We start from the raw sequence: 26,643 nt of genomic DNA, 5'->3' as shown, positions 1-26,643 counted from the left end.
TCTCATTTCTATTTGTGTGACCTCAGAACAAGGTATTTAACTTTTTGTCCCAATTTTCTTATCTGTAAAGTGGTAATAGTAGTAGAATCCACTTTGTTGACTTATAATAATTAACTAACAAATCATTATAATAGTTTTCATGATCATCAACCCCACCACAGCCATCACCGTTCCAGTTGTCTTGTGTGTGCTCAGTTGCTGAGTCATGTCTGACTCTTTGTAACCCTGTGGACTGTAGCCTGCGAGGCACCTCTGTCCATGGAATTTTCCAGACAAGAATACTGGAGTGGGTTGCCATTTCCTTCTCCAGGGGATCTTTCCTACCCAGGGTTCAAACCAATGTCTTTTGCATCTCCTGCATTGGCAGGCAGATTCTTCACCACTGCGCCACCTAGGAAAATTGATTGCCATTTCCTTAATGCCAGTTGCATAATGGGTGTTCAGTATATATTTGCTCTATAAATGAATAATAAAGCTGAAAAACCAGAAAGGGGGGCTGTCCTTGGTTACATTACCTTATCTGTTTGTTTAGTCTTCTTTAAGCACTTGTTAGATTATGGTTGGTTTTCTCTCACTGCCCGCAGTTGGGCCAAAATCTGTCTAGTTTATCTATGTCTGTACCAAGTTGATCAATTTAGGCAAGTGATCAAATTCACTCGTTTTACTGTATATGAGGTCTGTGTCATATAACTTTGCTTAGGAAATGGCTTTGCTGTTTAGGTATCAGAACACAACATAGTATGTAATTCCATAGCTTTTTAAAGAATAATCTTAGTACAAACAGCCAACCCAAGTTGTGATTAAAAATTGCATTAACATTGCCTTAGTATAGTAAGTTGGATATTCTTAAAAAAAAAAAGTAGGACTATATATGAAAGAAACATTCACCCAGTTGAGTCACATAGTAGAGGTACTGTTCTATAAACTTTGGATATTCAGCACACCATTTCTCACTCTACCTGAAGGGTGTAGTCTGAGTGGAACATTTCTGCTTAGTTAGCTGACAAATGTACACACATTTTCTTGCCTTGGAAATGATTCTTTTTTTCCTTTGGGCAACTTCTATAATTTTTTTCTAGGTTTTTCTCTTAGACATAGGCTATTTGAAATGAGGAATTCCCTTTCTGTTCTTCAGCAACTTTTGATCTTTGTGAGTAAAGGCTTTATGTAATAGCACTGTATTTTAATATGTATTTCCCTATTGGTAACCTGAAGTGCTTTTTCCTCTTAACTAGGTATCTCTTTCCAGCTCCATTTCCCCCATCTCACGATTTTTTTCCTTCTTAAGAAAGGAAAGGATTCTTGAGAGTATCATATTCATCTCATTGGAAAACATCAGTCCAATGATTTATGTGACTTTGGTGCCATATTGTCTTCATATAGCTATTTCTCCCTGGCTATAATTTCATGTTTCCAAAGGACTTTTGTCCTTGAAATATCAAGGTGTATAGGCATGGATTGAAAAGAGTAAGAAACGGGAGATGTTGGTTTCTTTTCTAGATTTGCCGACAGCTAAATGTGAAACATTTCCTGGATTTTAGGTAATACTAGAGCAAAAAGCCTGGCTTAATATTTTATTTTCAGTCATTATTGTGAAAGCACACATCCAAAAAATAATATAATTTGTGCCAGACTGGTATCTTTTACAAAAGAAACAAATATCGCTATCCTCTCTTCTTGATTGAGAAGTTGAATCAGAGTTCATATACAGTTTCCTATGGAATCATATATAGGATATGTATATCCTTACTCTTAATTATGCTGATGACCATGACATCATACTGATCCCCACTGCTTAGAAGAGGCTTAATTTTTCTCAGTAAAATAATTCCAAGTAGGCTAATTTAAAGTACAATGGATTTATTCATTGGTTGGACAGAGACTTTATGATCATAATTGTTCCCTTAGGAATCCATGTGGGTATTATTAGAAAATATGTTACTCTTTGATCTTATTCTGTCATATAGTGACCATATTTTCCTCTCAATCTGCTGCTCTGAAAAATAAGTTATAAATTCTAAGGAAATATTTGCTCTATTATATTCTGAATTCTTTAAGAGATAGGACCAGGTAACCCAGGCTGATCTCAAAGAGTGAAAGAATTTATGATATGTACTAGTAAAAACAAACAAACAAACAAACTGCTACTTTTGTTTTATTTTCTAGATGTAAGGCCACTCAATCTTTATATCATTAATTACACGCCTTAGATACATATTATTAATTAGAATAAAGCATACCTTTGGCAAGTTAAAAACACAAGGACCTAAAAAAATGGCATAATGTTTATATAGAAAATATATAGAGGTCTTGTTTTATATAATATAAAGAATGAATTAATAGAATTAGTTTTAGTTTTTAAGGAAATTTGGCAGTATTTTAATAATAAAGTATGTGAACTTTTCTTCCCTTTTTTGGTGGGTGTGTTTTTTAATATTAGATCATGACTTTCCAAATGAAGCCATCCAAAAAAGCTACAGTGATTCTTTTATTCTGTCATCAGAGTAATAAATCCTTTTTGCCTTTTTTTTCTTTTGGTGGTGGGAAGTATATATCAAACCCACTGTGTTTACTTACTGATATATAGTACTTAAACAATTCTTTCCTCCCTTTAATTTTCAATTCTGTGTTTACAGCAAGCTACTGATGCTGAAGTGGGAGCTGACCTTGTCCCTTCAGTCACAGTGAAGGTATTGTACCATAGTTCTAGGCTCTAATGTGCAAGCAGTATCATGCATTTCATCACATCTGTCACTTTTGTCACCCTATAAGTAGCATACGGAAATGTAAAAGAAACACTTGGTGGGCAGAAGAGCTAACACCCATTTTTCCAAAGAGGACATCAAAATGGCCAACAGACACATGAAAAGATGCTTAGCATCACTGATTATCAGGGAAATGCACATCAAAATCACAAGAGATGTCACTTCACAGCTTAGAACGGCTATCATCAAGAAGATAAGAGACAACAGGAGGATGAGGATGTGGTGAGAAGGGAGCCCTTAAATATTGTTGGTGGGAATATAAATCGATCCAACCAGTATGGAGATCAATTGGAGGTTCCTTAAAAAATTAAAAAAAAAAAAAATCTTCTGTATGATCTAGCGACTCCGCTTCTGGGTATAAATCAAAGGAAATGAAAACAGTATTTCCCATGCAATATATACACTCTCATGCTTATGACAGTATTATTCACAAAATAGCCAAGATATGGAAACAACCCAAATGCCCGTCAATGGTTGAATGGATAAAAAAAAGATATGGTACATTTACACCCTAGGATATTATTCAACTATGAGAAGGGAGGATATCCTTCCATTTGCAACAACATGGGTGGATCTTGAGCACACTGTGCCAAGTAAGATAAGATGGACAGAGAAAGACAAGTACTATATGATATCACTTATATGTGGGACTCTGAAAAAGTTAAGCCTGTAGAAACATAGGGTAAAATGGGCTTGGGGCTTCCCAGGTGGCTCAATGGTAATGAATCTGCCTGCCAGTGCAGGAGCTGCAGGAGATGTGGGTTTGATCCCTGGGCTTGGAAGATCCCCTGGAGGCAGAAACGGCAACCCGTTCTAGTATTCTTCCTGGAGTAATCCCATGGACAGAGGAGCTTGGTGGGCTGCAGTCCATGGGATCGCTTATCAGGAGTTTGGGTAAGGTTAAGAGTGATGATTTGAAGGGAATACAGGAGTACACTTGTAATGAGTAGTAAATAAACTATAAATATCTAATGCACAGTGTAATGAATATAGATAATAACATTGCACTATAGTTATGTAATGTGATCAATATCACTGGATTGGCACTCATATTGACAATGTATAAATATATCAAAGTAACGGCTATGGTCCATAGGGTCGCAGACTGTCGGACACGACTGAAGTGACTTAGCACAACACAGCACACAATGTGCTGTATACCTTAAATATGCACAATATTACACATTAAATTTATTAATTTAAAAAAAGATTTCTTGGTTAAAAAAGGAAAAAAAAAAAGGAAAACCCAAACAATTGACATTTGTAAGTTTTCCTTAGCCTTGGGAAGTAAATAGATAACCTTTATCATTTCCTACAAATATAAAAATAGTATTTATAACAGTATGTATATAATAAAAAATTGTAATGACTTATTTATACCTTTAATTAAATGTGTAGTATGATTTGGGGTTATTTTTTAGTAACAGTATTTAAATATACTAAAGGAATTGTGTCATCACATCCATAGTAGACCAAGCAGTTCGTTTCAGTATTATATGTATATTGGGGAATCATATGAATATTAATAATATCTTTCTTCTATGTGTGTATTTGAAAAAAATTCCCAGCCATCTATCTGCCATAATGTTAGCTTTAAATGGATGTATTTATAGTAGGAAAATACTAAACGAAGAAGCCGCAGAGTAGAGTAGTGACAAATTGATAGTGCCCCCAAAATACAATATGAAGGATGTGGTTTTGGTTAAGATTTTTAGTCCTGCCATTGTAGAATTTTAGAACTAGGACTCAAATGTAGAACCCTCTTAAGGCATTTAGATTAAAGTGTGGTAATCAGTCAGCACATTATTAAGCTGAAAATATTTATCACTGCCCAGAATTTGGAGCCAGGGAAAGTTGTGGATCTTGGCGATTCACTAAGTCAAAACTTGGACGGGACTTTATATTTTCTTAGATTATGGGTTGCTGTCCTTGGAGGAGCTTGACAGGGCACCAGGCTTTACCAATTGTGTTCGCTTACACTGGACCCAGCGGGTGGCCCAAGTGTGGGGATCTTTGGTAGAAGCTGAAGGGAGCCCAATCTTATAACTGTTTCCTAAGCTAATTTTTTTGGATTCTTGCCACTAGAAACAAGGGTGGTCTTTTCCCAGTCTCCCTTCCCCCTATCCAATCAAAGGCTCTATCTCATTAATACTTCTGAGTCTGGAAAAGCTTTAGTGGCAAGAAATCAAACATTTAAGATAAAAAACAATCCTGCAGTGTTCCAGGAATGATCTGTAGACTTTTGTGTAGGGAAATCCCTTTTATATCTATCTACTGATATTGTTCTGACGCATACATATAATAATTCAGGAGCATGTTGTAAATTTGAAAAAAAAACTTGTACCTAAACAAGATCACATTGCTCATACCAACTTTTTCCCCAACTACTAGTTATTGCTGTAAATAAATACACCTTTCCCTCCCATGTAGTTCTTAGACTTTCCTGTGTAACAGCCACCTTCAAATGATGGCATGACAGTACTGGAAATTTCTCCTTCATTATGGGAATTTAACTGTGTTTGAGAATGACTAAGTTACACTCTCTTCCTTATTGGTATGATAAAAGAGTAAGAAAGAATGCGATACTCTAGAGTTACACAAAATCAGCTTGACTTTCACGGCGGACACCGTGACTTCCTGTTTCTGCCTGACAGTTCCTATACAAATTTCTGTTATAAATCTCTCCTTATAGCCTTTAATAACAACAGCAGCCAAAATATATAACCATACAAGTTTCCGTCATAATAAATCCTGTTAATTGAGAAAATTTTTCCATCCGTTCCAAGTGAATGAAGATGTGGCTACCTTGAGTATGTGTGCATGATGCGTGACCATCTATTCCAGGCAACCAAGGCAGAGTGGTTGTTAATACCTGGCCTTTGGAGTCATGTTTATATATCTAGGATAAAAATTTGGTATTATATTTCCTAAGGATCATATTTTATTTTGTTAGAAATGGAAAATAGCATGGAAAACACTCATATTCATGTTTCATATTTTCCCCTTAATATTCTATAATTATTTTTCTCTTAAAATGTGAGGTTTATGATTTAGCCAAGTCTTTAACTTTTTTTTTTTGGCTCAAACACAAGTCTTCTTTGTTACTGTGGTTATTTTTGTCACACATCATCTTGATTCACATTTGAAAGTGCCTAGTCCATTGTTGGAATTCAATAAATCTGTGTATAAGAGTTATCACCATCCATCTTCCATCTAAACTAAATGCAAACACTTGTAACGGTGTAAAATTGTATGATTGTTGTCTAAGTATGCATTGTTATGCCTAGCAGAGTCAGAACATCTGCCGCTTTAAAAGTGGCTTATTACTACTTTAAGGATTTTTTGTTTCCATTTTTAAAACTAAGCTCTTGTGAGACCTTCTTGGTCATTCTTTTCAGCTCACTTGCATATATTGGCTTGATGGTCTTAAACGTGTTTTTGAGTTTCTCTGAACCTCTGTTTTTAAACTGTAAAATGGAGATACTTTTTCATTTGCAGTTATTTTGATTCTTAACCACAGCTAATTAAGAGCATGGGCTCTGGACTCTGACAGACAGAAATTAAATGGTGGTTCTTCCACTTATAATCAGAGTTGCCTTGGTCAAATTATCTAGCTTCTCTGAGCCACAGTTTTCTCTTATGTAATATGGGATATAGTGATAGATAGTACCTGTTTCACAATGTTGTAGTGGGTAAATGAGATAATACACACAAATAATTTATTAGCATGGTTCCATGAATATAGAAAGCTGCTACTGGCTATTATCATTAGTTTTATTTAAAATACATGTCCAGACCAGTATGGCAAAATGGTTGTCTGAGGAGGCCTTACAAACAGCTATGTAAAGAAGAGAAGTGAAAGGCAAAGGAGAAAAGGAAAGATATACCCATTTGAATGCAGAGTTCCAAAGAGTAGCAAGGAGAGAGAAGAAAGCCTTCCTCAGTGATCATTGCAAAGAAATAGAGGAAAGCAATAGAATGGGAAAGACTAGAGCTCTCTTCAAGAAAATTAGATACCAAGGGAACTTTTCATGCAAAGATGGGCTCAATAACAGAAATGGTAGGACCTAACAGAAGCTGAAGATACTAAGAAGAGGTGGCAAGAATACACAGAAGAACTGTACAAAAAAAGATCTTCATGACCCAGATAATCACGATGGTGTGATCACTCACCTAGAGCCAGACATCATGGAATGTGAAGTCAAGTGGGCCTTAGGAAGCATCACTAAGAACAAAGCTAGTGAAGGTGATGGAATTCCAGTCGAGCTATTTCAAAATCATAAAAGATGATGCTGTGAAAGTGCTGCATTTAATATACCAGCAAATTTGGAAAACTCAGCAGTGGCCATAGGACTAGAAAAGGTCAGTTTTCATTCCAATCCCAAAGAAAGGAAATGCCAAAGAATGCTCAAACTACCGCACAATTGCACTCATCTCACACTCTAGCAAATTAATGCTCAAAATTCTCCAAGCCAGGCTTCAACGGTACATGAACCGTGAACTTCCAGATATGCAGGCTGGTTTTAGAAAAGGCAGAGGAACCAGAGATCAAATTGCCAACATCTGTTGGATCATCAGAAAAGCAAGAGAGTTCCAGAAAAACATCTGCTTTATTGACTATGCCAAAGCCTTTGAGGGGATCACAACAAACAGTGGAAAATTCTTAAGAGATAGGAATACCAGACCACCTGATCTGACCTGAGAAATCTGTATGGAGGTCAAGAAGCAATAGTTAGGACTGGATATGGAACGACAGACTGGTTCCAAATAGGAAAAGGAGTATGTCAAGGCTGTATGTTGTCACCCTACTTATTTAACTTATACGCAGAGTACATCATGAGAAATGCTGGGCTGGAGGAAGCATAAGCTGGAATCAAGATTGCCAGGAGAAATATCAATAACCTCAGATATGCAGATGATACCACCCTTGTGGCAGAAAGTAAAGAAGAACTAAAGAGCCTCTTGATGAAAGTGAAAGAGGAGAGTGAAAAAGTTGGCTTAAAACTCAGCATTCAGAAAACTAAGATCATGGCACTTGGTCCCATCACTTCATGTCAAATAGATGGGGAAACAGTGGAAACAGTGACAGATTTTATTTTTGGGGGCTCCAAAATCACCGCAGATGGTGACTGCAGCCATGAAATTAAAAGACACTTGCTTTTTGGAGGAAAAGCTATGACCAACCTAGGCAGCTTATTAAAAAGCAGAGACATTACTCTGCCAACAAAGGTCCGTGTAGTCAAAGCTATGGTTTTTCCAGTATTCATAGATGGATGTTAGAGTTGGACCATAAAGAGAGCTGAGCGCTGAAGAACTGATGCTCAACTGTGGTGTTGGAGAAGACTCTTGAGAGTCCCTTGGACAGCAAGGAGATACAACCATCTTAAAGTCCATCTTAAAGGAAATCAGTCCTGAATATTCATTGGAAGGACTGATGCTGAAGCTGAAACTCCGGTACTTTGGTCACCTGATGCGAAGAACTGACTTATTGGAAGAGACGCTGATGCTGGGAAAGATTGAAGGCAGGAGAAGGGGATGACAGAGGATGAGTTGGTTGGATGGCATCATCAACTCAATGGACATGAGTTTGAGTAAACTCTAGGAGTTGGTGATAGACAGGGAGGCCAGGCATGCTGCATTCCACGGGGTCGCAAAGAGTCGGACATGACTGAGTGACTGAAGTGAACTGACAAACCAGTATGAAGGTGTTGGTTGTTCAGTTGTGACACCATAGAATGTAGCCTTTTTGCGACTCCATTGACTGTAGCCTTCCAGGCTCCTCTGTCCATGGAGTTCTCTAGGCAAGAATACTGGAGTGGGTAGCCATTCCCTTCTCCAAGGGATCTTCCTGACCCAGGGGTGGAACCTGGGTCTCCTGCATTGCAGTCAGATTCTTTACTGTCTGAGTCACCAGGGAAGGATTATTATTAATAATAAAATATTTAAATTATATTCTATTTATTTAAAGGAATAGCCATTAGAAAGAATGTTGTATGTAGTACTTGCATAGTTCTTCCTGTAATTACCATTAGGGTTTTACTAAAAAGGTATTATGAATTTTTTATTAAATTTTCAAACATCATTAAGGAAGCTTTTTTCGTGGTATGCAGATTTCCCCCCATACCTAGGGCTCATAAAGTGAAAATCTGAGGGTTTATTGTTCATTTGCTGTATTTATTGTATTTATTTTCATCAGTTATTTTCCTTTAAAATTTTTACTTTGCAAGTCAAAAATTTTATGTTTATTTTTAAATTGTACAGAATACACACATCATTTAAAGTTAATACATTACTGAATCTAATTGTATATGTATAGGGTTTGTAGGCCAGTTATACTTGTATATTATTTTTCTATCTGTAGTCTCTATATATGTGTGTGTGTGTATGTATATAATTAAGGTATAGTTGATACATGCCTTTTACCTAAGAGAAAATTAAAAACTTCTTTTCTTTAAAATTAAGTATGCCCTTGCTTGTGCCCAGTCACTAAATCATGTGCAACTGTTTTGTGACTCCCTGGAATGTAGCCCACCAGGATCCTCTGTCCATGGGATTTCCCAGGCAAGAATACTGGAGTGGGTTGCCATTTTCTCCTCCAGGGGATCCTTCCAACCTAGTGATCAAACCCACATTGCCTGTGTTGGCAGGCAGATCTTTATCACTGAGCCACCAGGGAAGCCATTCCCTTGCATTATGCTAATTAGTAGTGAAATGAATCTGTCTCGTATACTATAGTAGCAAGACTGAAGTGCTCCAAGGCAAAAAAAAAACCCACGTAGAAGAGAGCTTCTCAACTCTGGTTGTACATAGGTCTTACTTGGGGAACTATTAAGAAAAATACCAATACCCAGGTCTGCCCCCAGAGATTGTGACTTAATTGGTCTAGCAACGCTACCCGACTAGTGACTATAATAAATCCAGCTTGCCATGTGGATAAACTTATCCAAAGGGGATGATTCAAAGAGACTGGGATTTTTAGGAGATAAAATCCAGAGAGAGAATGTTCCCAATGGAAGCCAGATCTTTAAGCTTTTTCTTTGATTCCCTTAGCACTGTGGCCCAGCAAACATCTTTGGGCCTGATGAATTCTACTGATGTTTCTCTTTAGGGGGAGTGAGAGAAGTCCTGGCCTTCTCAACCCATACTCACCCTATTTCTGAGGCAGTCTATTACCCCAGAATTCTTAGCTATTAATTCTAATTGGAGTGGGAGGGTTTTTTCTTAGCATCATCAACCAAGAGCACCAGTTTGGAAGTACAGCCAGCTTAGATATGTAGTCAATTAGTCAATATTGCCATTCTTTGATGTTTTCTAGAGTAGTTATGTCAGCTGTTTTTGCTTTAAGCCACAGAAGAAAATGTAGTATTTAAACTACATATGTAGTTAAACTAGCAAATACCTACATAGTAAGGAAATATTTACAGAGCAATTAACTTCTGAAAAAGGTGATATACTGATACTAGATAAAATAAATAATTCATAATGCCACATCTATGTAAAGAAGAATTAACACATATAATATTTTATGATGTAATTATTCGCCAGACATGAGGGAAGATTTTTTGGGTCTGCTATTGATAGACCATTTTTAATAGCTTTATTCAGTTATCATTCACATACCATGCAATTATAGGTCTATAGGGTCACAAAGAGTCATACATGACTGAAGTGACTTAGCATGCACAGAATGATCACCAGAATTTAATTTTTAAACATTTTTGTCCCCCACCCCAGTAAAAACTCTGTATTCCTTAGCTGTCACTTTCTTTTCTCTCCACACCCCCACTTTCAATCCCACTACCATCCCCAAGCAACTGCTAACCTATTTTCTGTCTCTGTAGATTTGCCCACTCTGGGTATTTCATATAAATTGCATCAAATAATATGTGGTCTTTTTGTGACTGGCTTGTTTCATTTAACATCTTAATAATGTAATGTACCCATGTTGTAGCATCTACCAGTACTTCATTTAGTTTTATTACTGATTAATATTTCATTGTATGGATATTCCATATATTGTTTGTCACTTCATCAGTTTATGGACACTGGGATTGTTTCTAATTTTGGTTATTGTGAATAAAGCTGCTAATACATGTGTACAAGACTTTGGGTGGACATTTGTTTTATTTCTCTTTGTAAGGAATTATGAGGGTAAATGATAAATTTATGTTTAATTTTAAAAGAAACTGTCAGACTTTTTTCTTGATTAGCTATACCATTTTACATTTCCATCAGCAATTTAGGCAGGTTCTTGTTTCTCCACATTCTTGGTAACACCTGTTTTTACCTTTTTGAGTATAGCATTTTAGTCGATGTACAGTAGTAGTCCAATGTGGTTTTACTTTGTATTTCATACAGCGATTTTGAGCATTCTTTCATATGCTTATTGGCTATTTGTATATCTTCTTGGAGAAAAAGTCTGTTTGATTCCTTTGTCCAGTTTCTAACTGGGTGGAACTTTTTAATCTACTACTTATGTTACACATTATGTTTTGTGATAGCTCATTTTTTTTCTTAGATGGTATTTCTCTAATTATTTGTTATTTTTTAAGTAGTTGTAGTATTCTATCAATTGGGAAAAAATGTAATTTTCTGTTAATAGCAATTTCTATTTTCTTAGGTCACACTGCAGAATCGAGTGGCACTGCAGAAGGTCAAATTATCAATCTATGTGCAACCACCTTTAGTACTAACTGATGATCAGTTCACCTTTGAATCTATGGGTAAGTGTTTTCTTTTGGCTGAAAGTCTATCATGGTGTGAGGTTTTTTTTTTATTAATTTTTTTATTAGTAGATTTATTTCATGGCTATATTTCTTGTCTGAATATATCAGGAATTTTACTGAAATCAATGTGTTGTTTTGCTTATATTTCCCCTGTAAACATCAGTCATGGACATTCAATGAATGGCTGTTGAGCCATATAATTACAGATCTTCAAGCCATTTTCTTAACTAAATGGACCTGCAATTGTACTTAATTACTATATTTTGGAAGGATATTTTAATGGTGTTTCTCTAGTGAGCTATTTATTGAGTCACTAGAAAGAATATTTATTGGTTTTGGAGTGTGTCCTGAATTTGAATTTTGGCTCTGACACTCAAGGGCTTCCCTTGTGGCTCAGCTGGTAAAGAATCCGCTTGCAATTCGGGAGACCTGGGTTTGATCCCTGGGTGGGTAAGATTCCCTGGAGAAGGGAAAGGCTACTCACTCCAATATTCTGGCCCAGAGAAGTCCACAGACTGTATAGTCCATAGGGTCATGAACAGTCGGACACGACTGAGTGACTTTCACTTTCACTTTCTAACACTCACTCAGTGTAACCATGGGCAAGCTACTTTGGTAATTATATGGAACCTCTTTTTTTTTTAATTCTACAGAAAGGGAATAATGATATCTGTCTTACAGAATTATTTTAATTTGAATTTAATCAAAAAGTTAATTAGATTTAATTAGAAAATGAATCTATGTATGATATCTGTAATAATGCTTAAAATAGTAGACAGGTAATAAATGACAACTCTTTGTAAGATTTATTTGTATAGAGTCTCTCTTACCACTTACATCCAAGTTGTCATTAATTCTGATAAAATGACTTCTGAATTGTCTGTCAAGTCTTTTTCTGTTTTTCTTTATGCCAGTGTTTAGATGGGAACCCTAATTTTACCCATAAAAATCAAGACCATCTCTTTTTTTTTTTTCTTTATATAACTAACCTTTACCTGAGTGTGTGGCAAATAGTGGAAACTCAGTAAGTACTCATTGAATCAGTGAACTGAATGGTTAGTGGTTGAGGTAAACTTGTAGGTGGCATCTTACTTTATCTGTAAAATTTTCACAGTACTTCCAAGTTGTCTTTCTAAAACATTCTGGATAATTAATGTTTTCCAGTTGAAAACTTTTTATAGCTGTCTAATATATGTTGGAGGTCAAGTACATGAATATGGAAGGCTATGTACAATCTGCTAAATTGCTACAGTTTTAGTTACATCCATATCCAGTTCCCCCTTTCATTTTCTCCTGCAGTCTGTGTTCTAGCCATGGTAAAGCACTATTTCCCACTCCCAAATTCTCTTTCCCTTTGTGTACCTTTTTCTTTGTTCATCTTGCCTGTTCATCTGAGTAAAGAAAGGCAGTGGTGTGGAATGGCAGGTACCCCTGTTCTGGAGTCAATTCCTACCTCTGTCTTAACTATATGACCTTGGGCAAGCTTTTAAATCTCTGTTGTCATTTTCCTCATGCACCAAAAATGGAGATAATAATAGTGACCACCATGTAGGGTTGTTGTGAGGATTAAATGAGTTAATCTATGCAAGTGTTATATAAAATGCTTAAGACAGTAGTTGGCATGCAGTGTATGTCTAATTACAGTTGTTACTAATAATAATTGCCTGAAATTATGTAACATATTATTTTTACATTGCTTATAGCACCAGATATGACTAGAACTGTAGGCTTTTCCATTTATCTGAAAGGAAGTTATTTACCACCTGAATTGGAAGGAAATGCTGTTGTTTCTTATTCCAGACCAACAGGTAAACATATAGTTCACAAATTTATAAGCCTAATAATCACTTCTTTTAAATTACTGGAGTTGTGGGTTAAATGTTTAAGTGTTTAAGATGGGAAGACATATTGTAACTATTATTAAAAGAAAAATATTATTACACAGTGTTAAATAAAAAATATCTGTCCAAGTTACTTTCATGTGTTAAGAATAATTAGTGATAAGTCTATTCAGTTGATTTCTATATGTAATGTTTGATTCTATCTGTTCAATTAATAGTGAATATGATATTTTTTATTCTCACTAGAATAATGTTATCTAGTCAGACTTCATGTATTTGAGCTAAACAGAAAAGCCTAGTCTGAATTAGTAAAAATCGCCATATAGGTTACTCTAATATTAAGGCAGTCTTTAGAGTTATCAGACACTGCTTTAGTGATTAAATGAAACTCTTTAATATCTTACATGTTAAAATACTTAAGAACAGGATCTGTATTATTTCAAGAAACTAATAGATCAAAAAGTTCTTTTTAGACCAGTAGAGATCCAGTTATTATAAATTTCAAGTTGGATTCAATTTTATAGTTTCTTTGTGTGTTTTTAGTGAATTTTTCATAGTAACAGTTTGACAATTAGTTGACTGATAAATAATAATTAGTCATTGCTTTTTTAAAAAAGTTTGAATATAGTATAACTGATAGGCTATTTCAGTAGTGTTGCATTTGTGTTTTTAAGCATTTCTGTACAGTTGTCTTAGTTTAAAAAGCCTTAGAGATGCCATATTCATATTTTTTCTATTGATATCCACTTTGGTTACTTAGCAATGTTTTTATGAAACTGTTACCCTACCTACTGTGCTAATGAGGCACCTTGGCAATGTTTTTAAAATTGTAGTTCCTATTTTGTCTCAGTGAATTTTCTGGTTTATGCATTGACAACTCTATGCTTGGAGGTGTTTTTTTATAACTCTAGTAGAAGTTTTCAAAATCTGTTTCATCTTTGTAAATAATTTTATTTTAAATTATAAAAAATCATTTTTAGCCAGAGTGACCACTTTAACCTTTTACCTATATTTTCAAAATATGAGGTAGTGTAAATATTTTATGTTTAAGCAGCTTTGAGAAAGCTGGCTTCAGAAAGAAACACAAGACCTCCGTGAGGGATCAAGAAATGATGGACATTTTAGTTGGATATTTCTGAAAAGAACATTGAAATGTTCAGTGAGTTATGAAATAAAAAATAGGACATGTTGGCTAAAATCTCTAGATAATGTATCATTAATTGAATATCTCAATAATCATAGGATAAAAAATTATACTTTTTATCTTTGCTACTCCTTGAAAATATAGTTGTAGAGATTGTTGATGCCATAATTCAACTAGTTATTTCATTTATCTTTAAGGAAAAGTAGTTGAAAATAAACTTAAAATAAATAAATGCAATACCTAGCAAGTAGACAAAAGCTTAAAACTACGCTATAAAGTTATTAAATCATTTGGTGAGCTTATGGTTGTGCATACCATTTTTAGCTATTATGCTTTTGTAAAGATGGAATTTGAAAGATTATAAATTATTACTAAAAATGCATAAATAATTGGTTGAAAGCTAATTTGAAATTAAAAACAAGTCTATAAAGGTAAAAGAATACCTAGACAAGCTGGAAAGAAAAGGCATTTTTCCATAATAATATCTACTAATTAAAGTTATACTATAAGCAAGGCTAACTGGAAATACTAATTATATGTATTTGCCTTTAGCTCATTTTTTTCCCCAAAAAATTCATGTAATGCTCTGATGTCATTTACATGTTGAATCTGGTTCGTTTTTGGTTAGATTGTATATCTTTACGTCTTTTTGCCACATTTATAGTGGAATAACACCCTTTCATGGACTTGTGAGAATGGAAGAGCAAATATATTATTAGATTTCAGTTGCTCATGTTATATTCTTCGACTGTGAATTGGCTCATATTTATTGGAGGGCCATTTAAATAATCTGTATGAATCTTTAAAGTTTTAATTTATATTTCAAGCAGATATGCATTAAATTTGTGCTGTAATTTTATGGCAAATAATTTGTTGTATTCTTTTTCCCCTATCCCTTTTTGCATTGTCTCTGATGGATAGAGAGAAATCCTGATGGTAAGTGAAAAGATAATTTAGAACAAAATGAATTTCAGAAATGAAATTTGGTTGGTAATTGAATTGTTGTATTATCCCTTGAATGAATTCTTTTTATGGACTGCTGTTTTGACTCTAGCAACCTCTTTAGGGTGATTCAGTGCCTTGATTTGGCTACAGAGAAGACAATAGATGTTTCCATAATAGATATTTGTCATTCATTATTAGTTGTTTCAGAGTCATGAGAAACAATGAAACTTCATGACATTTTTGAAGAAAACCAAAGGTGTCATTGACTACTTATGTCTGTAAGTTACTTGTGATTTGCCTGTATGCTCTGTTATCTTAGTTTACTTAAAAAGAGTAAGGAAAACAATTCTGAATTCTAAATTGTCTGATTCTGTATACCCCAAAAGATTCACCCCTTTGTCTGATCAGAATGCCATGTGTACTCAGTCTATGGGCCTATTCCTTGTTTTGTTTAGAATTTGTGGGGAAATATTATCAAGAATCTGACCCCTTGAACTTGCCTGGGTCAGTGTTGTCACTGTTTTGTCTTCTCCAAATCCTTTGTTTATGACTTTGCTATAATACTTATCATAATATGAATTTCATTGTTTGTTCCTTAGGTTTCCCTAGTAGATTTTTGAGCTCTTTGAGAGCAGGGTTCAAGTCCTTGAATTGTGCAGTATTCTAAATTATATGGGAGATTATGTGGGAGACACTCTAAAAGTATCTTCTACTTTGATTATTTTTCTTTCTAGACACAGACTTAATGGGATGGTTTTTCTTAGTTTATTAGCCATTTTAAGATTAATATTAGATAATATTAATTGGTAATATTAGATAAATAATATACTTAATGGCCTTATTTATTCATAGAGTTGTGGTGGTACCAACAACCTCAATTGCATAGTGTCTGGAAGGTGAAAATATATTTATATGAGAAATATTTTAATAGAAGTAAGCTTTTAGCTTGCATGAAGTGTACTTGTCAAATTAGAGTTTGGGTTGTTAAAAATATTAGTAATTAATATTTATATTTTACTTTGCAAGATTGCATGTAACTGATAAGATTTTGCAATAACTTTTAGAAAATTCTGTATTATTATTTAAATTATTTTGAGTTTTTAAAAAATTCTGTAAAGGTTATTATTGAAAGTAATTTATTCCCTTTTACTATAAATTCAGATCAAACTATGAGAAAAAAATCACAATATATGGAAATTTCAGTATTTCAATGCAAAGCTAAAGCCAGTTTTAATAATCTCTTATGCTATATTAAAAAATTTTAATTAAGCTTCAGGAGTAGAGTTGAAATATTCAGCTTCACCTAGTACGCAAAAAATAATATGTTGCCATTTAGATCTTACTTATACACAAAGCTTCACATTTCAAAGACTGTTCCATTTTATTGACCTGATCTGTTCAGACTGTATTGCAGATAAGCAGTCCTGCTTTCCAATGTGGAAAAAGAGAAGCAAATGAGGTTTTATGTTGTCCCATAAGAATTAGTCTCCATTATTTCTGCATTAAAGTTACATGACTTGGGCAGTGTAAAACATGAGTGCAGATGGAGCACAGTACGTAGCCAGACATAACAGGAAGGGATCAAGGAAGTTCTGGCTACCAGACTTGCTACTGCTTTCGGGCCCCTTGTTTTCAATACGAAATGACTCTAGCAGGCCCCTGGAAAGAGTTCTAAAGGCATTATATAGATGTGTAATATATAGTTATTCTACTCTGGTATATAAGTTCTTTTTTCTTTTTTTTAAAGCACATTTTGGCTTCCCTCTTGACAGTGATACTGGTCTCTTGGGTGTGCCAGGGGTAATTAGAATTCTCTTCCTGGAAAAACTGTTCTGTCAGGAGTGATTTTGATGTGAATTTTGTCTCTAAGTGTTACATAATTTTGTGATTAATTGCACCATAGTACTTGTGACTATCCATTTCCTCAAGTAAGCTAGCAGGGGAAGTATTTGAAGGAGAAGTGATTATATTTGTTAAAAAACTGTAGAACAACGTCAGTCTGATTAGTGAGTAGGCCAATATTTGCGTATTACAAATGACCAAATTTTCTTCTCTCTCAGCATTATACTGAGAGAGTTGAATAAGCCAAATAGCCTGTTTTGCCAACTAAATATTGCTGATGGTAGACAATTAGGGCAAGTTAGGCTCTTTCAACTAAGCTGAAAGCTACCCTACTAGTAACTTTGGAAAGTCTTCAAATACATATAATTTTTTCCTTTCCTTATTACCCTCACACATACCTCTACACATCTTTGGCTTCAGGTTCTTAGGTACAATTATAGCCTGAAGAGAAATTGGCAGACAAATTTACATTTCAAGTTTCTTAAGAAAATGTAAACCTCAATAGTAATGTGCCTCTGATAAACCCCATGTTTAAATACTAGACATTATATTTTGAAATGTTTAGGTTTTAATTTGATGGGAAGTATTATAAAATACTGGCTTTGTAATTTTTCTTTTGAAGATTTTGTTTCCTTAAACTTATTTCTAAAGGATTTCATATTCTTTTTTTCTTCCCTGATGGTAAAACTTCTCAAGCTGCCATCATTTAAAAAACAGCCATAATCATTTTATTAAGTATGTGTCATCATTTTTCAAAGTAATGTTTTCCAAATGTCCTATGAAACAGGTTTACAATTCTTGGAGAGAAAAGAAATTCTGGAGGGGTTCTACAAATCTTAGCAACTGCTCACCATTGCCCTAGTGTGTGATATTGTCATTAACTGACTTAACTGAACTGTGAATTGAGTTATAATGTACTACCCTTTTTGAGTTTATTAGTGCTTGCAATCCGTTTGTTTCAATTTCTGAAAACATGTATATACTACTGGTTTCTTTAGCTCTGGGTTCTTGGAGATTTAGGGCAATAATCTTCAAATATATATAAGTAATGTAAAGCTAGCGTTGATCATGATTAATTTTGTTTTACCACAAATTCAATCAGTACCTTGTCCAAGTGAAGCTGAGCCACAGTTTTAGCAGTATAATTTTAGAAGAGTATTTACAGTTAAATTTTATTTGAACAATTAGCTCAGACTTGGTTGAAAGTACATAGATGATAGCTTTTCTTTGTGCATGTACAGAATTGTCAGAAGATGAAGTGTTTTTTCCCCCATGATTCTATTCATTTAAAATGAAGGAAATGGAAATAGGCTACAGTTTCCTGGTTTTTTCCAGATTGCATCTATTAATTGAGGCTATAATTTATATATTGTAGAGGAAGCATATTAGTAGGTATATATTCATAATTTGGGGATGTATGGAATATATGAAGTTGGAAAGAATAATACTTTGTGATTTTTTTTTATGGTGATATTGATAGTTGTGGTTTGAGCAGTAGCTTAGATCATGTTACCATAATATTTTGAGTCAAAACATTTCATCACTGTTAAGTACAAATTCACATGCCTCTAAAACCTCACAAAATGTCAGGAAATAATACCCTGGGACTTTTCTGAAGAGACACCAGTTATAATTTGCATCTAGGATTCCAGGAGAAGTGAATTTAACATCTGTTGGTTATGAGCAAAAAATGAGCTATGTAAAATTTGATGGATAATAGATTATATTGAAGAGAATGACAAATATGCTCCACATGCTCTGAAAAAGTATTTAATTGACCTCATATATCAATATGTTTGCCATTTTTGATGATCTCTCACTATCCTTGTGAATAAGTAGTACTGAAAAGTGTACTCCCAGCTTGGTTGTAGAATAAACCACACAACTCCAGTTGGCATTAACAAAATATATTGCTAATTCTAGGAATCCTACTTTGGGATCATGTCTCCAAAATTCCCTTCTTCTGCTTTCCTATTTTTAACCTGCCCTCTGACTCCACTGTAAAGAAATAAAGGAATTAAAGTGTGGATCCATTAGGTAGAGTAGAACATTTTAAGTCTTCTCTTTCTCTATAGGAGTTTACTAAGATATAGGTTTCTGTATATAATTTTTTTATCCTATCCAGTCAAATATAGAATCCTAGATTAAAAGGAGAGAAAAGTAAAGTTGTAGAATTGCTTTACTTGATTTATTAGTAGAGAGCCTAGTTTGCTTTGGTTTCGGTTTCATTTTTTATAAAAATATTAAAAGGAATGGCTTTTAAAAACTTTAAATTCTGATATAAAAATTTTCATTGTTATTTATTCATGAAATTGCCTGTTTCAGTATGCCTCTATACTTTCTGAAAAAATTTGAGAATTGAATGACTGTGTAAACCTTTCAAGATGCTGTTTAAAAGTGATATGTAAAGTTAAATGAATTGGGAAAAATTAATTTGTATGAAAGTAATATTCTTAATGTTGATGTGTAAAATGACATGAAGTTTATTAGAACTTCAGTAGGACAAATTCTGCTTTCATGCTCATAGTTTATTGCAAATTGTTAATTATACTTTGAATCTTCAGTAAATAAAAGAGCTAAAGATTAATAGATTGGGGAGATAGAGAAATGATTAGATGTGGTTATACAGAGTATTCCTGATATAAACTTCCTATTCTTTGCTCATTTTAGCTGATAGTCTTGTATTAGGACTAGAGGTTTGAAGGTCTTCTTAATAGTTTAGTAATTGAATATAACTGCATGTAATCTTTTATATAACATTCAACTGTGAATTTTTAAAAATGATATTATTATTAAAGGCAGAGCTTACACTTATGCTCCTTTTTAAGATTTTATTTTTGCTTTGTACCTTTGGATAATAATGTAAAAACAGAAATTATGATAATGCTTTCCAGTTATTTCAGTTGTGCTAGCTGAAATGGCCAGGTAGCAAACATTTAAACTAAGATATGTTGCTACCATGTACTACAGTTAGTGAAGTAGTACAGTTTTTTCTTATTTGTCAAATTTACAAGTATATATTTCTCTCTTTTTAATTTCAGGCATTCCTCGAGTTAGCCAATGTAAGTTTAGACTTCCTCTGAAATTAGTCTGCTTACCAGGCCAGCCTTCAAAAACTGCAAGCCACAAGCTAACTATTGATACCAACAAATCTCCAGTCAGTCTTCTCAGTCTCTTTCCAGGTAGGACTTTTGAAGTAACATGCCTGTAACATCAGAAATGTTAAGAATTTAGAATGGAATCCTTCATCAACAGGTAATGATAGGGTAATTATCAGATAATTGTTAAGTCAGAGTATAAAAATACCTCAAGGGTTTTTTCCTCTTGTTTGCCTGTTCAAAGGCGAATGGCTTATATCAACAAGGTAATAAAGTGCACCTTTTAAGTTTGATTAAAATTATTATAATCATTATTTTGCTTCGGAATACAGAAATGAGGACATCAAATGTTTCTTTTTAGACCGTGGGATTTTTTGGGCTTGGAATGTAAATATTTATTATTCATCTTTACTGTAGGTTTTTGAATATATCCCTTTTCTAAGCATATAAATATTTATTATTCACCTTCATTGTAGGTTTTTGGTGATGTACCTTTTAAAAGTATATTCTTATGCCTCTGAAAAGTAATCTCTTAAGTAGGTGTTTGTGATTCCGCTGTCTTCAGCAGTTGGAAGGGACAGTGTTCATTCTCTGCCTCTGATGTTTTAGAAGGGGTTTCATGTATAAAGCTTGAACATCACAGTGAACATTTGGGGTAATTTGTGAAGGTGTGACTTTCTCCAGGTGTTGGTTTTTCTTTTTTGAGTAAGTTAGAAAAGAGAGAAGCATTGATTGGATCAAACATCTTTAGTTGCCAGGGTTTCTAATGTGTCACATCTATTAACTTTCTCGGTGATGAAGTGGAATTAAAAAAAAATCTGGGAATTAAATCAACCCTTTTAAATCCATCATTAAAATTCAGCACTGTTGACTGTAAGATGCATCTTCACCCTTGCATTAGTGGATAGGATTTAGAATACAAAGTGTTTCCCACAAGGTTTAGAAATTTATGGTAAGTCAACTTTTATGTTATTAACTACTTAAAGTGATTAACATTTACTTTTCATTAATTTGAAGTCTTTTTTAAAAGCCTTATTTATATATAACTCTATGAAAAATCTCCAAGATGCTCTTTATTACACTTAATCTATTCTTTAGTTCAAATGAATTTGAGTGAATGAGCATGTGTGTGTGTGTGCTTGTGTGTCTGTAGTTAACAAGTAGTTTTGTGCCTTTTGGTTTCTTATTCCTTTCCCTTCACTTTCTTCTAGTCAATTTTCTTGTAACAAAGTTGGATTATACAAAGGGCAGAGTCACTGCTTTTGTAACATCTTATACAAGCATGCTAGTTCCTTGCTCTCCTATCCTGACAATATAAATTGCATATGCTGCATGCTAAGTTTATTAATATCTTTGAAAAATGTTTAAGACTGGCTTCTGAGTGGTTGATCTTTACTGTACATGGCTGAAACCAATAGAGATTAAATAAGGATGCATGCTTTTGACCAGAGTTGTAACCTCTGTAAGCTCTGGTTGGATAGAAGTACTAAGGAAAGCTTAGATAACTCATTCATTTCTGTCCTGATTCTGGACTTAGTTGTTTTGATGTTTCATAGGTTCATCAGCGTATATTTGCATCTTATTCATTTTAACAGTAAGACTCAATGACAAATTTTTAAAAGTTTCCCCTAAGATTCAGTTTATGAATACAGCATGTTCTCTTTTGAATTTCCAGATTTGTATTCATATTAAACATGCTGGAATCCTGTAATTGTTTAAAATAAATACTCTTGCTACTTTTTTACTTTTCATAATATATTCATTTTTGTTATATGTGACTTTTATATGTTGATATTAAAGTTGCTGTTGCAAGTTTATTTTTTAATGGAAATAAACGAATGCTCTTCATAGAGAAGAAATAAAACAACTTTTAGTCTACATCTCTTCCTATTTGTTTATTTCAGTACTTTTTTGTATATTTAAAATAGCTTTAATTTTTCTGGTTACAAAAGATTTCTGAAATTTAACAGTGGATAACCAAGAAGAAAAAAACAAAAGTTACTGATAATTCTACCACCCAGCTGTATCTACTTATGTTTCATTACATTTCTATACTCTTTTAAAAAATATTTTCTCTAAGCATTTCATCCCGCCAAAGAATATTACTTTGCATATTGTTATGAAACACTTTGCTGTGTAATTAGATTTTTGTTTTATGATTTTTAATAATTGCATGCTATTCTATCATAAATCTGTACTATAAAATCATTTGCCCAGCATTAATAGTTTTCAGCGTTTATGTTGTTTTCAGTTTATTAATACTGTAAATATATTACATCAGTGATTCTCTAAATTTGTTATTATTTCTTTGATGAGTATCTAAAAGCAGAATTACAGAATCCACCAAAGGGTAATGTTTTTAAAGCTTTTGAAACATAATGTGAAATTGACTTTCTGAAGGGCCATACTAGTTAACTTTATCAACAGTGTTTGAATGGAGGTGTCTAGTGCCCCAAATCCTGGCTAGTAGAGAATATTCTAATTCTAAAAAACTTTAATATGCTTAATGGCTGTACAGAAAATATTTACATACAGCAGTTCAGTTCAGTTCAGTTGCTCAGTCGTGTCTGACTCTTTGCGACCCCATGAGGCACGCCAGGCCTCCCTGTCCATCACCAACTCCCGGAGTTTACTCAAACACATGTCCATCGAGTCGGTGATGCCATCCAGCCATCTCATCTACATATATATATAAATAATTGTCTGGATGATTTTGGTTAAATGTGATTTAAGCAAGATAATATAAATTTCTTGATCTTGATTAAAGAGAAGTCCAGAAGTGGGTATGAAAGCTGGTATGATGGTTTGTAAATATTATCAAAGACCCAGTTTTTTTTCTCTTTGCAATGTGCATTCTCTAGTATGTTGGCTTCTTCCATGGCAATAAGGTAGCTGCTTTGGATTTGTTGTTGTTCAGTTGCTAAGTCATGTCCAATTCTTTGCGACCTCATGGACTGCAGCAAGTCAGGCTTCCCTGTCCTTCGTTATGTCCTGGAGTTTTTCAAATTCATGTCCATTGAGTCAGTGATGCTATCTCACTATCTCAACCTCTTCTGCTCTTGCCTTCAATCTTTCCCAGCATCAGGGTCTTTTCCAATGAGTTGCCTCTTCGGATCAGGTGGGCAAAGTGTTGGAGCTTAGCTTCAGCATCAGTCTTTCCAATGAATATTCAAGGTTGATTTCATTTAGGATTGACTGGTTTGATCTCTTTGCTGTCCAGGGGACTCTCAAGAGTCCTCTCTAGCACCACAATTCAAAAACATCAATTCTTTGGTGCTCAACCTTCTTTATGGTCCATCTTTCAAAATGGAAACTCACTCCAGTACTCTTGCCTGGAAAATACCATGGATGGAGGAGCGTGGTAGGCTACAGTCCATGGGGCTGCAAAGAGTTGGACACGACTGAGCAACTTCACTTTCACTTTCACTCACATCCATACTTGCCTACTGGAAAAACTGTAGCTTTGACTATACCAACCTTTGTTGGCAAAGTGATGTCTTTCCATTTTAATATGCTGTCTATGTTTGTCATAGCTTTCCTTCCAAGGAGCAAGCATCTTTTAATTTTGTGGCTGCAGTAACTGTCCACAGTGATTTTGGAGCCCAAGAAAATCAAATCTGTCATTGCTTTCACTTTCTCCCCTTCTATTTGCCATGAAGCGATGGGACTGTATGCCATGATCTTAGTTTTTTGAATGCTGAGTTTTTAGCCAGCTTTTTCACTCTCCTTTCACTCTCATCAAGAGGCTGTTTTTTTCCTCCTCATTTTCTGCCATTATAGTGCTTTAACTTAAGTCATCTAACTACAAGGCAGGAAGTAGAGGAAAGAGATAACTATTGCAGTAACTGTTAACTTTTATCAGAAAGGCATGTTTCCATAAAGTTCATAGCAGATTTCTACTTATGGCTCAGTAGCCATAATATTGTCACATGGCCTCTTCTACAGTAAAGGGGACCGAGAACTAATGTAGATGGGCTCAGAAAAAGGAGGTTGGGAATAGATGTTAAGTTAGCTGACACTGAGTGTATGTCATGATACCAGACATTTTACAGAAAAATTTTACTTAAATGTTATAACAAATAGCATGCTATTGTAGCAGTCTTTTATGGTACTCAAATATATGGCTATCTTTGTGAATAAATTTGTATTTTAATATTAATATAATATTCTATTGTTTCCCTCGTGGTTCAGATGGTAAAGAATCTGCCTGCAGTGCAGGGGACCTGGGTTCAATCCCTGGGTTGGGAAGATCCCCTGGAGAAGGGCAGGGCAAACCACCCCAGTATTATTGCCTGGAGAATTCCACAGACATAGGAACCTGGTGGGCTACAGTCTATAGGGTCACAAAGAGTCGGAAACGACTGAGCATCTGTCACTTTCTGTTGTTTGGAGGTACCATGTATATAGCTTTTTTGTACTTCTCTGTTTCTATTTGGAGGAATTCCTTGAGGATAAATGGCTGAGTTAAAGGATATGCACATTTGAAAGCTGTATTCAAATACCAAAGTTATTTCCAGAATAATTATATGAAGTTACACACCCAGTATCTGGGTTTGTACCGAGTAGCAGCTGGATTTAAATCTTTTAAAATTTTTGACATGGTTATGTGAAAAGTGGCATCTCTTTTTAAAATTTGCATTTCTAAATTATTTGTTAGCATAGAAATTTTGTAATTTTTATTAATTACTTGTGCTCTTTTAACATATAAAGTTTTTATTTTTAGGTAGTAAAATTTAAAGTTTCACTTCATTTATTTTTTTAGTTTCAAGTTTTCATGTTGTGCTTAGAATGATCTCTATTTTAAGATTATAAAATATTTACTTATCTTCTGGTACATTTTAACATCTTCTTTAATTCTCAGACACAGTTTCAGTGTATTTTTTTTTTTATAAAAAACAACTTTATTAGAGTATAACTTATGTACACATGTATAACGTGTACAATTTGGTAAGTTTTGATGTTTATGTATACCTTTGAAACCATCCTTACAATCAGGATGCTGAAAGTATCCATCACCCCAAAGAGTTTCTTTGTTCTGCTTTGTTAGCCTTTCCCCTCCCTCCCCAGGCAACACTTGTTTCCCTTCTGTCACTATGGATGAGTTTGTGTTTTCTAAAATTTTGTAAAGTGTAACTACTCAGTATGTACTTTTTTTTTTCCGTCTGCCCTTTTCACTCCCTTATCAGATTATGTGATTTGCAAATATTTCCTCCCAGTCTGTGGTGTATCTTTTCATTCTTTTAACAATGTCTTTGAAAGAGCAGAAATTCTTAATTTTGCTAAAGCCCAACCTATCAGTTTTTTTTCTTCTATGGATCATGATTTTAATGTTATATCTAAAAAATTTTTGACTAACTCAAGGTTACAGATTTTTTCTCATATGTTTTTTTCTAGAAGTTCTCTAGTTTCATGTTTTGCATTTAGGGATCTCATCTATTTTGAGTTGATATGTGTGTATGGTGTGAGATAGGGACAAAATTTGTGTTTTTGCATTTAAATATCTAATGTGCCAGCACTGTTTTTTGAAAAGCCTATCCTCTTGCACTGAATAGTCTTTGAAAAGTTGTTGAAAATCCTCTGACTATACATCATAAGACTATATAAATAATTGGAATGTATATATATATTTCTGCTCTGTTTATTCCATTTATCTATCTTTGTCCATCATTACTTCTATATACCAAACAGTGTCTTGGGGCATCCCAGGTGGTGCTAGTGGTAAAGAACCCGCCTGCCAGTGTAGGCGATGTAAGAGATTAGGCCTAGTTTAGTCCCTGGGTCAGGAAGATCCCCTGGAGAAGGGCAGGGCAACCCACTCCAATATTCTTGCCTGGAGAAATACACGGACAGAGGATCCTGGTAGGCTACTGTCCATAGGGCCACAAAAAGTCGGACACAACTGAAGCAACTTAGCACACACAAAATAGTGTCTTATTTGCTATTTGTAAGTCTAGAAATCAGATAATGTAATTTATCTAACTTTATTTTTTTTCCAAAGTTGTTGTTGAAACTTTGATCAGTTACATTTTCACATGAATCTTAGAATCAGCTTATCAATTTAAAAAATGCCCCTTGGGATTTTGCTTAGAATTGGAATTGACTTAATTCTGTAGATCAATTTGGAGAGAAACAACATCTGAACAATATTGAACATGGTAAAATTTGCTCCACTTATCCTAGTTTCTTAAGATGAAAATAGAGACCTTCATTTAGGGCTTATTTTATATTTCTCACTAAGAGTTTTTGTTTTCAATGTACCTATCTTACACATCTTAAGCAGAT

General features: G+C 34.2%; 1 protein-coding gene across 7 annotated transcripts in view; it reads left to right on the top strand.

Annotated features, from left to right (window-relative positions):
• Nucleotides 1-26,643, top strand: part of BBS9 (Bardet-Biedl syndrome 9) — a 438,091-nt gene that overhangs the window by 183,789 nt on the left and 227,659 nt on the right. For 6 of the 7 annotated variants that reach the window (XM_061165393.1, XM_061165395.1, XM_061165392.1 and 3 more), the window contains exons 12-16: nucleotides 2,637-2,690; nucleotides 11,386-11,488; nucleotides 13,195-13,299; nucleotides 15,398-15,412; nucleotides 20,305-20,445. In XM_061165393.1, the coding sequence (XP_061021376.1) occupies nucleotides 2,637-2,690; nucleotides 11,386-11,488; nucleotides 13,195-13,299; nucleotides 15,398-15,412; nucleotides 20,305-20,445 (418 nt within the window). The remainder of the gene's footprint in view (nucleotides 1-2,636; nucleotides 2,691-11,385; nucleotides 11,489-13,194; nucleotides 13,300-15,397; nucleotides 15,413-20,304; nucleotides 20,446-26,643) is intronic. The other variant, XM_061165394.1, reaches the window with a different exon arrangement.

This window comes from Dama dama, chromosome 18 (assembly GCF_033118175.1).
Source record: "Dama dama isolate Ldn47 chromosome 18, ASM3311817v1, whole genome shotgun sequence".
Taxonomy (NCBI): Eukaryota; Metazoa; Chordata; class Mammalia; order Artiodactyla; family Cervidae; genus Dama; species Dama dama.
This window is presented reverse-complemented; position numbering and strand designations above follow the sequence as displayed.